This window comes from Pinus tabuliformis, chromosome 3_1, assembly GCF_031772625.1.
Source record: "Pinus tabuliformis cultivar Carrire ecotype Pingquan chromosome 3_1, CPIR1, whole genome shotgun sequence".
Lineage (NCBI taxonomy): Eukaryota > Viridiplantae > Streptophyta > Pinopsida > Pinales > Pinaceae > Pinus > Pinus tabuliformis.
Window position 1 is genome coordinate 398711550 of NC_142301.1, and position 12381 is coordinate 398723930.

At 42.3% G+C, this 12381-nt stretch overlaps 1 protein-coding gene across 3 annotated transcripts in view; it reads right to left on the reverse strand.

The window, feature by feature from the left end:
- The window catches only part of LOC149187411 (uncharacterized), a 143891-nt gene that overhangs the window by 33455 nt on the left and 98055 nt on the right, over positions 1-12381 (reverse strand). For all 3 annotated transcript variants that reach the window (XM_089411346.1, XM_089411347.1, XM_089411348.1), the window contains 2 exons: positions 8533-8631; positions 8056-8154 (listed from right to left, as the gene is read on the reverse strand). In XM_089411346.1, the coding sequence (XP_089267472.1) occupies positions 8056-8154; positions 8533-8631 (198 nt within the window). The remainder of the gene's footprint in view (positions 1-8055; positions 8155-8532; positions 8632-12381) is intronic.

Sequence of the window (12381 nt, forward strand, 5' to 3'; positions counted from 1 at the left end):
GCCCTGTAGATTTTGGTAAACCCCTGATGGCCAGCCAACGGTGAATCATGTGATGCCTGAAGTATCTTCTTCTTGAGCTGAGATTCCTTAGTCAAGAAGATCCGGTCCCTATAGTAGATGATCTCATCGACTACCCTGTACCTGTCATCCGCCACCTGCCCATCCAGAACCTCACATGCAAATCTGTCCTTGGAGTACTCTACTAAGTGTCGAGCCCTCCAGTTTGTGTCCAAGCTCATAAGAGACAATGTCACTGGTCTACATGAAAGGGCATCTGCTACCACGTTGTTCTTACCCTTGACATACTCAATGTCAAAGTCATACGCTTGGATCTTACTGATCCACTTCTGCTGCCTCTCCTGTAGCTGTTTCTGCTCCAAAAAGAACCTGAGGCTGTTGTGATCAGTCCTCACCCTGAACCTATTACCCACTAAATACTGTCGGAATTTGGCCAATGCATGCATAATGGCCAGTATCTCCTTGTCGTATATAGAATACAACTTCTCATGCAGAAGGAGCTTCCGACTCTCAAAGGCTATAGGGTGACCTCCCTGCATCAACACTACGCCGATCCCCTCTCCCGACGCATCACACTCCAAAACAAATGGCTGCGAAAAATCTGGCAATGCAAGCACTGGGCAGTTGCTCATAACCTCCTTGAGCCTGTCAAAGGCTTGCTACGCTGTATCTAACCAACTGAATGCCCCCTTCCTCGTCAGATCTGTCAGGGGTGCAGCAAGCTGTGACAAAATCTTGATGAACTTCCAGTAGTAAGTACAAATGCCAATGAATCCCCGAAGTTTTGTCACGTTCCTCGGCTCCGGCCAATCTCTGATGGCCCTGATCTTCTCCTCGTGGACTCTCACTCTGTCCACCCCTATGATGTGTCCCAAGTACAACATCTCCATCAACCCAAACTCACACTTGGAGAGCTTGGCATAAAACTGCTACTCCTCCAAGATGCGCAACACTGTCTCAATGTGCTGGAGATGCTCCTCCCAAGTCCTGCTGTAAATGAGAATATCATCAAAGAACACCAACACAAACTTCCTTAAGTGACTGCGGAAGATGTGATTCATGCAAGACTGGAATGTAGTTGGGGCGTTGGTTAGCCCGAAGGGCATCACCAAAAACTCAAAGTGCCCATAGTGACACCTGAAGGCGGTCTTGGGAATGTCCTGCTCCCTCACGCGAATCTGATGGTACCCAGATCTCAAATCAATCTTTGAGAAGAACCGTGCTCCTCTCAACTCATCGATCCTGGGTATGGGGTATCTGTTCTTCAGGGTCTTCTTGTTCAGGGCCCTGTAGTCAATGCACATCCTCAATGTGTCGTCCTTCTTCTTCACCAACACCACGGAAGAAGCAAAAGGACTCGTGCTCGGCCAAATGTGCCCAAGAGCCAGCAACTCCTTAATGGCCCACTCAATCTCATCTCGATAGGCCTTGGGATGCCTATAGGGGGTAGTAATCAATGCCTGTATGCCTTGCTCAAGATCAATGGTGTGCTCAAACACCCGGTCCGGTGGCTGTCCCGGCGGAATCTCCCCAAACACTGTGGCATACTGGTCAAGGATGGACTGTATTTTTGGGTGCACCATCTGCCCTGTAGTCCCTGCCTCTAATGCACGTAGCTCCACTGCCCACTCTATGTCTCCTTTCCGGAAGACTGCCTCCATCCGATAAGCCGAAACAGTCTGAGGCGAATATGTGTGCTGTCCCTGTATCTTCTCATGCCTTCCTGTCTTCTCATCATCCCACTCCATCTCTAGGGCCTTCCAATCTGTCGTGACCTTCCTTAGAGTGATAAGCCACTGAACACCCAGTATCATGTTGGTGTCCAAAATATTGACCACGAAAAAGTGGTCAGTCAGTGTGTAGGTGCCCATCGTCACTGATAACTCTGGGACATAACGAACACACATCATGGTCTGATCTCCTAGGACCAAAACTGAAAAGCCATCGAAGCTCTCTGTCTGTATACCTCTTCGGTCAACCATCTGTGCATCGATGAAGTTGTGGGTTGCCCCACTGTCAACCAAAACTAATACTCGCTGGCCACGTACTGTCCCCCATACGTGTAGCGTCAAATACTTGGGAACTCCTCGCAATGCTGCAAGGGCCCCTCCGGTAGGTGCAAAAGTTGCCCCACCTGCTGCTAGTGGTGGAGGTGGCAAAGGATCTTGCGCGGCATGACTATCTCCTGCCTCCACATCATCCTCCTCATCCTCTTCCCCGCTACTCTTGGAGAAGACCTCAATAAAATGTGCTTTGCCAGCAGCACATCTATGTCCCGGTGCCCACGACTTCTGACAGGTAAAGCACAACCGCTACTTCTTCAGCTCCCTCCTGGCATCCTCATCAATCTATGCTTGTCCTAGATTCCCCTTTGGAGGCGGAATCCTCACATACTTCCCCTTAGGCTGGAAACCCTATTTCTGGGGGTAAGGTGTCCGGGTCCTGGGTAAGGCATCCTGTAAGTCCCGGGTCCTGCTAATAGCATCCTGGAGTGTGGCTAGTCTAGTGGATCTGACTAGACCCCGAAGTGGCTCTGCTAACCCCTCAACAAACATGTAGATCCTCCGTGCCGCGGATAGATCTGGCACCATCACTGAAACCCTCAAGAAGTCTGCAATGTAGGTCTCTGGGTTCTCGGTCTGTTTGAGCCTCGTCAGCTCAACAAAGTGTTGTTCCGGATCCCTCCGGTCAAACCTCTCTATCAGTCTCCTGGTGAACTCGGCATATGTCGTCACTGTGGAGTGTCCGAGTGTAACCAACCCATGGAACCACCAGTCCTAGGCCTCACCATCCAAATGTAATGTCGCCACCTTGATGGCCTCTATCTCCGACATCTGGTTAAGCTGGAAATAGATGTCCAGCTTCTCCACCCAAGACTTTGCCGAACTGTTTGATGAGCCATCAAACGTAGGCAAGTGGAATCTACTAGCTGTGCGGTGGGTGTCTCCATCATGATAATGTCGGTATCCTCTGTGATGGTCGCGGGGTCTACTATCTCGCTGGAGCTGAACAAAGTCTCTGAATGAGAGAGCATCCCTGAACTCCTGCCCATAGGCCTAGTACTTTGCAAAATAATCGCCCATATGACCGGGCTCTGCCTCCTGCTAGGCTCCGGCCCCCATGTCTGCTCCTAGGAAAGTGGGCATGGTAGAGCGTGTAGGGGCATGTGAGGCCATCTGCTGAGTAGTATCACGCTGAGTGGCACCCTGCTCTGGAAAATGGTGGGATGTACCCAATCCCTCACCAACCTGGAAAACCCGTGGGTTCTCACGCTGTCTAGCCTCCACCGTCGTGAATCTCTGCCCCATCACCTCGATCTGCCTCGACAGATCCTGCACTGATTTGAGGAGCATGTCCGCAAATCTCTTCCCATCCTCATCTGCCATCGGATCCTCCTGCTCTGCATCCACCACAGGCTCCTCCTGTTCTGTGTTCACCACAGGCTCCTCTTGTTCTGTGTCCACCACCCGAACACAATCTCCCTCTCCGTAGGTGTTCTCCAACCTACGCTCAATATCTCTGTATTTCCTACCTCTGTAACAGATGTAGGGCTTCTCCCTCGGTGTCATAGACTGCTAGCTCCACAGGCTGAGCCAGATCTATGCTCTGATACCACTATAATATCCCTTATTAGGGGTATCCCTCAAGCACAAGCAAACTCCAACCAGAGATGGACTGGGAGGGCGTTTACCAGATATGTCGCTTCTGAAAAGAAGACGAGATCTGGAGGCTACCTGGCCCTTTCCAGACTCCGTCTAAGAGCATAGGAGAAAACACACAAGTGGTATAGTAGCCGAGAAGCTCAAAGAGATAAAAATGACAGTAGTGCAACATACAATAATGTATACATGGAATATAAGCAGATACTCGAGAAATGCAGAGAGAAATGCTAAGCCATTTTATTATACTGAGTAATGGAAAGAGTACAAGAGGTGATTAGAAAGATAGCACCTCGACTTGCACAAGGCAAGTGAAGAAATACACTCAGAATGATAAGGAAATGGCCTCTCTCTGAACTGTGTCCAAGCTGCCGGAGAACTGTTGTGTTGCTGTTACTGCTAGCATCAAGTGAGGATTTGGGATTGTTCCCCTCCTCAAAAAATGTTGAAACTCTGGAATCAACCTCTGCTCAATAAACCCAGAAAAGCCCAGAAAGCTTTTCTAAAATAGCTGAACCCCGAAAATCACCCCCTTGAGGATCTACGCTATCCCTCAAGGCTCTGCGCTGCCCCTAAAGAGAATCCTCCAAAACTCTACCCGAGACTCTGCCAAAATCCTCCAATGTGCAAGTGTTGATCCCTTGTTCAATCTCCAAGCTCAAATCCTCCACATAAACCCAATCCGGAGCTCCTACTAAAAGAGACTGCATCCTCCCCTCTCAAGACTGCGCAGTCATCAAAATGCTCAGTTCCTCCTCAACTCCAGAAATCGCTCCTCCTGCAAAATACTGATGAAACTACCTTGCCCGAGCAGGCACTCAAAGTCCCCCGGGGCTAAGGGTGAGATCTCCGAACGGAGACACTCGATGCACTAAACAGTGCTGCAGACAGGCTAAACAGCCAGCGTGCTCTAAGTCGAAGTGACTAGCTCAAATGCAACATAATCCAATGCCAAAATGAGGAGGCTCGTCTCTCCTTTATAGCGTTGGCCTCTCTTGAAACCCTAAGGCCCACCTCCTCCAACGTAGCCTCTCTCTTGCCACGTGCTCCTTCTCCATCTGCGCAGTCCCTCCAAGTGTCTACGTGGGCCCCTTCTCTACGTGGTCCTTTGGCCGCCTTGGCTCCCTTTTAAGTTACAACGATGTGCTACTAGGGAGTGACTTTATTCAAAAAGTGATTTATGTCCCCCTTTCCTCACCTTTTTTTATTTATAAATAACTATAGAAGCCGAAATTGAGCAAAATCGAATATTCCAATTAGCCATGGCTAATTAGGAATATTACACAGAAACTAATTAAATTTCTCCTACTTGTTAATTCCTGAATCAAGTTATTTACAGTGTTACACAGTGAACATTGAAATAAAATCTACTGCAGCCTTCACAACATCAAATACTGCGGAAACAAAACACACACACAAATACACCATTGTTTTTGGACAAATGTCACCGGAAAAACCCAATATGGGAACACTGGTGCAACAACTGAGGGTTTTAATTATTACACTGTAGTAATCTAAGTACAAATCTTTAGATGCCCAAACTGACAATCTGATACGGAGAATAAACTGGCAAAGAGGTAGTGAGAAATATTCTCACTCTGTCACTAGCGATCCGACTCTGATCCAGGTTCTGGATGGTTAGCCCCACGATGCCTCTGCGTTGTCTCTGCGTGGGCTCACGCAGTCACTACATCACAGCTTCTAGGATCTACGTCACCCTTCCAGCTGATCGATTTGCTAACTGGAACTCAACTCTCTGGCCCTTTGGTCTCACACCCTGGCTTCTGGCACTAGATCTCGACTGCTCCCAGCAAAATTACGGACTCCCTCTGAAGCATTGCACTGCCTCTATGAACCTCTCGTTGTCTTCTTTGCCTTGCACTATCCGAAACTGTCAAAATCCTCTCTGGTCTACTATCCCTGCCCCTCACTACAAGAAGATCACTCGATCTCTCTCCAGAAACTCAACGCTACTACTCTTGAGAAATTTGATCTCTAGATCTCACTATCTCGGTGTGTTCTCCAAGTGCCCATCAAACTCCTTATAATCTCTCGTTGGAGCACCAACGACCAAGATTAAAACGTAATCAAAGGTTAAGATTAACTGGGAGTTGATCCTCGTCTTCTTCTAAAAGATTCGCACCAGATTTAATTAATCACATTTCCTAAGTTTAGACTTAGGAATACATTAAAAGTGATTAATTATTTTAATTAAACCATCTCTAAGTAGAAATTTCCCAAACGATTTCTGGGTCTTGGAGAATGCATGTGTCTAAGCCTCCCTGCAAAGTTTCAAGGCTAGAGCACATCCAATGCTACAAAAATCAACAACATGATTATCTTTGAAGCGGACCTAAAGTGGACAAACCTTGGTAATCTTTGAAGCAGACTTGGAGACATTGTTTTGTAGACTTGAAGGCAGTTGTAGACAGACCTTGAGAAGATTCTTGAAGACTTCTTGGAGCATTGTTGAAGCATCTTTGGAGCAGACTTTGGAGAGCTTTTTGGATGACATCTTGAAGCAGTGTTGTGGTAAAGTTTTTGAAGTATATTGGAAGTGTTTGTTTACATTGGAGCCTAAGAGGATTGGAGTGCTCATTCAATATTGGAGCCTTGAAGAAGTTGGAGATTTTGTTGTACAAGTTGGAGCCTGAATATTTGTATAAGAGGATTTGAGTCCTCATTATTTTCATTAATAAAATTATTTTTGTTCTACTTATGTTTTGGTTTAATTGTGGAAAAATCTTAACTGACATTATAGAACGATTGTAAGAAATATTGATTCACCCCCCAAGTATTTCCAACAATTGGTATCAGAGCCCGTTCCTTCAGTCTCAGCCTAACAGCTGGAAGGAAGATCCCCTAGAACAAATAGCAAGGTCAAGAAGGAAAGCCTCCAAAGCCTCTGAAGTTATCTCCTCCTTTGTCATGAAATCGGAAGTCAATCAGGTTGGAAAAGCTCCCTTGTTTGATGCAACAAACTATGTATTATGGAACTCAAGAATGTGATTCTTTTTTATGGCTCTTGGTTGTGAAGCATGAGAATCAAGTGTTACTGCAAACACAACTACAGAGGAGTCAAAATAATACAATACAAAAGCGATAAAAACAATCTTGAGTAGTCTATCAGATTCTATAAAAGTCAAAGTGGGTCAATGCTCTTCAGCTAACAGTCTTTGGGAAAACTACAAAAACTTTATGGAGAATCTGGCTTTGTGTCTGCTGAACCAGAACTAGAGTATGTGGAACAAGAGCACAAAGATGATGGTAAAGAAAAAATCACACAGGGTATTCCAAGTAGAAGGAAATGGGCTCCTATCAAAAAAAACTATAATTTTATAGACAACAGAATTTCCCATGTTGAATATATCCATAAACCTGCAGGTTAAAGCTCTCAAATCTGTGACCAATGCATTGGTCTCTTTGCACACTCTTTTGTTTATATACAGGAATTTCAGGGTTATTCATGAGGTTAAAATTAATGTATGGAGTATTGGACATCTCAGTGGGAAGAATGAGTCTAAGTTGCTGAACAATTTACAAAATAAATGCTTGACCCAAAACAGAGGCCTTCTGCTGTAGAATGCTATCTCTTCTCTTTCTTCAGTAGCAGTCTTACAATAACTGAGACTAAACATTGCAAACCACACTATTAAACATTGTACACAAGAGAAGACAGGAGAAATAGATGACGGGGAGTTATCCATTGTCATTGATGTCGAAGGGGGGAGAGAAAGAGAAGAAGCATGAAAACAGGGGGAGCATTAGTGACAGGTGTGTTGTCATCAATGACAAAGGGGGAGATTGTTGATATATTGTCACTGATGTCAAAGCAATGGGAGATTGTTGAGAGGTCAAATGAAATAGATTGCTTCTGTTGGTCAACTACAACTAAAACACTGTTTACCTTTGTTTTGGCAACTTGTAGCACCTAGTAAAGAAGTCTCCCCTGAAGTCAATGCTGAGTTTGGAGACCAAACTATTAAAAGGATCACTGTGAAGTCTGTCATCAGCAAGATTCATATGAACAGTCAAAACCATAGTTCAAGCAAAAAAAAGGGGTGATTCCAGAAGGCATTATGATTCCTTTCTATGTGCTGCAGGAGCATCCCTGGCCAGTTGTGATCATGTGCAAACTGTCATTTTCATAATAAATCAGGTCACCGCATCACCCTGTTACAAATATTTCAAACTGCCTAACCTCTTGTCTCACGGTATAACAGATTACTACAAACAATAGTTTTGAAATTTGAATCCATAATTTTTCCACTAGTTGGGGCCACAAAAGAACCTGCTTGAAGAAAAGTTAATAACACATTGTACGCCACCATAAAAGTGTAGTCAACAGCCATAAATGAAGGTTTACACAATTTGTTACCTTATCTCGAACATGAGGATCTGCTCCTCTTTTGAGAAGACAGCTGACCACAGCCTCCCTTTTGCATAGCACTGCCTTATGAATAGCAGTCAAACCATCCTACATAGTTGTTGCACTAACCATTTATCAGCAGATCCTGTAATAAATTTTTCACAAGAGCAGAAAGCAAGAAATGATTTACAGGTAACCTGAATTCAGAGTAGAAAATATCCAGAGAAAAATGAATGTGGAAATCCAACAGCTGGTCAAACAAAAAGCATTTATCATAGTTGTTTCTATGTGTTCCTGTCTTACAAGTTACAATAATCTCTGGTGGAAAACTAAGGCCAGATGGGCCTTCCTGTCTTGTAATGATTTAATAGTATTGATTGGAGTTTGTCATCTATGGATATTAATATAATTTCTTCTTGTCTTCATTTAGTTAACTTCTCAGTACACACCGCAAAAAAAATTCATATGAAGGACCTAGAAAAGTACCTTGTTAGCAGCATTAACATCAAAGCCATGTTTCAGTACATCATCCATAAGGAGAATCTGCCCCGATGTTGCAAGCGTATGAAAAGGTATCCATTTTGGCTGCAACCAGTGATAGCATAGCACATTCAAATGATGTTGCAATAAAAACTATAACATATAATTCCCAGTTTTATATATACAAAATCAACCTCGTGTCTGTTTTGATTATAATCTATTATGATTCACAGAAAATAACTCTCCCAAAGTCCAAGCAAGCCAAATTGTTCCAGGTAAAAATTACAATGTCCATGCATCCAACAAGTGACAGAATAAACCAAAAGGAAAAGAAACGAGTTATATTAATCTCTACTAATAAACGAGATTGGAACTCCATAGGTTCAAGTGTGATTTAATGAGATTTAAAAGTCATTCCAAAGGAAAAGTACAGCATATGAAGAACTAAAACTAGGAAACAGTAAATAATCACCAGTAGTTAATTTGCGGTTAGACAAAATGGTGACCAGAAAATCAGAAAATAACCACAACAAACCACTCCAACAAAATAAGTTGATCAAGAGATCCAATGTGTTACTATTAAATTACTATTAGATAACCTAATAAAACCATGAATGTTATGATACAAGTAATTCTCCATGCTAACTTCTAAGCATGTTATACATTGTTCCAGTGGGGCAAATCTATGAAATATCTGAACTGGACAAACTACAAAAAAGAACATGCGACAGCTCAACTTTTTGAAATTTCAGGACATATCTCAATCATTTACTGTGCCATTAGTCAGAATATCTGTATCTTTTAATGAATACATTAAATAACTCATGATTACATCAGATTGCCTTAGTGGTTGTGACAGGGCACCACTATGTAAACAAAACAGGTTCAAACCTTGACAGGTGTAAAGCCCTTGTGTGTGTGTGTGAGGGAAAGTGTTTTGAGTCTTTGACCTCCCAGAGTTGGCTTCCCTTCATCATCAATGGGATTTAACACATGTCCAACATGCCAAATTGTTCTAGGTGGACCCTATGAGAATACTTTACATCACCTTATAATAAAAACCTTAGATAGGACTTTGTTATTCATGACCATTATCTCTTAACACGTTAACATAATGGTCACAAATATCTAAAATGGAAAAACTACAAGAAAGCACATGTGACAGCTCAACTCTTTGCACCATGCCATTAGTTAGAATATCTGTATCTTTTAGTGACTACATTAATTAACTCATGATTACATCAGGTTATGTCTTAGTGGTTGTGACAGGGAAACGCTATGTAAACAGCATAGGTTCAAACCTTGACAGGTGTAAAACCCTTTGTGTGTGAGGTGAGATGTTTTGACCTCCCAAAGTTGGCTTCCCTTCACCCTCAATAGGGCTTAACACATGTCCAACATGCCAAATTGGTCTAGGTGGACCCTAATAGGATACTTTAGATCACTTTATAATAGATACACTGAATAGGCCTTTGTTACTTATGAGTCATGACCATCATGTCTAATACAATACCATATGTTAAATTTTCAATACCAATCCAGATTTATTTATACCTCAACAATTTTTAATCCCAGAAAATTATTAAATAAAATTCTAAATTGCTGGAAAGTAAAATCACTAGTATTTAACTTCTAGAAAAATAATTTGCAACTGAAAAATAAAAAATAGAGAGATCAATAACATCACAACAGTTAGTATACAGCCATAAAAAATTTCCCTCATTCAATTCTCAGGAAAATCTAGGCCTAGACCCACAAAGTAAAAATACACTTGAAAAATGCACTGTTGGAACCTACAACTCGGCTGCACTAGGAAAATCAGCCCACTAGAAGATTGAACTCTTAAACAATTTAGACCTGTAGAAACTCGCCCCCCGACACCAGCAAATCAGCCCTCTCTTTTCCTCATCGTACCATCCCTATGCACTCAAGGAATTCGAATCACTAGATAAATCGGCCTCCTCTACACTTCAGCTACTCAGCCTTTCGATTCCCTGAACTTGGCCTTCTGGAAATACTCCTGAAATTTCCCTACACTCTTCCTCCCTTCTCTCCATTCTAGCTAAGCCTCTTACTCTGGAGAAAACCGCTTCCTCCCCTTAAGAAAATCGCTCTCCCAATGTTGTGTAGTTGTGTTGTACCTTCACCTCTCCATTAGGCTTCCTTTATAACTTCATTAAGCCAAAACCCTAACCCTAATCTCCTAGGTGATTGATTGACAATCGAGATTAGATCTCGCCTTGTTGAAGAATGTAACTAGGTTTGGTCTTGATAATTGTATTTGAGTCATAATGAAATGTATTTATCAAAAGAAAGAAAAAGAAATTGTTATTGTTATTGTTATGACTTATTAAAGCATGGGTTTCATGCTTGGGTCATCATGTTTTAGGTCAAAGTCCCCATTGAGGACTTCTAGGCTTTCTCTTGAGTCATTAGAGTCACTGTCCATTTAATGAGACCCTTCTTGAGCTTTTGAACCATATAAAAAGAATTATTATTGAGTAAAATAAGTCATTTGTCACCTCCACACCAAGTCAATCCTTACCTGATCATGTCGGCCCTTACCTGATTAAGTTGGCCTACATGAGGGTAATTCGAACTCCAAAAGAGGCTATATATACAGTGCAGTTTGATTCATTTGGAGCACTCACTCACACAAGTTTGATATAGGAGCAGAAAAAGTACGAAATTGCAAAAGGAGAATTGTTGGGAAAGACAATCATATTTTTGGGCTATCTATCTCTCACATGTGTGAATTTACTGGGTCACTGGGAACTAAATTTTGGATTTTGCTACTGGGTCGAAGTTCAATTGCTGGGGAAGTTGAAATTCTCTCATTGCAAGATCGAAGTACTAGTTCGAAGTTGTTGCTAGAAGATTATCATCTGCAGAAGAAAGGATGGGATGACTTGGCGATTGGAAGAAGTCTGTGTCTAGGTCAAGGAGTCTTGGATCATCTCGTGAAACTATTAAAGGAAGAATTGTTGACTGGGTTTTCCCCTAGATAGGGGTTTTGCCTTGGCTGTCTGCCTACATCTGGTGTCTTTGATCTTCGTGTTATGGTTCTAGTAATTGCTTGATGAACTAAAATAAAAGAAGAACATAAGAAAGTTAATAAGAACATAAGAATTTCACAAATAATTATCAACATAAAGAAAATATTTGTGCCTTTCAGATTTTCCAACATGGTATCGGAGCTAAGGAGAAGAAGAAGGGAAAAGGCAGCCTAAAGATCTATTGAAAGGAGTTTTAAGAAGTTTGTATAAGGATCCTCAAGGAAAAGGATCATATAAGAAGTCAAGCCTACTATCTTCAAGAACAATGTCTAACTCAATGAAGGGAGAAAACAAATTAGAAGGAGCATCCAATTACAGGCATGGAAAAAGAGGATAGATCTCCTCCACGAGAAGAATAAAGTCTTGGATCTGTGAAAATTGCTAAACCGGAATCCTTACTATGGAAACTGATGATATTTCTCCTCTTTGTTAAATTCCTTTAAACAAATTACTTGCAGTTTCCTACGGAAAATATCAAAATACATACACTACAGTCTTCACTTAATTAAATATAACGTGGAAACAAGAAACTAAGCAAGAAAGAAAATACAACACAATAACAATGTTATTTTTAGACAAATGTCCCCGAGAAACCCAATGTGGGAAAACTGGTGCAGCAGATATGAGGGTTTTATTATTATGTAGTAGTAATTCTGAGTACAATTTGTTGGATGCCCAACTGGCTATCTAATATAGAGAGAAACTGGACAAAACGAGTAGTGAGATGATCTCACCCTGTCACTGGAATATTTGACCCTGATCTCGTTGGAAAGAGGCTTTGCGTCCCTTCTACGTCACC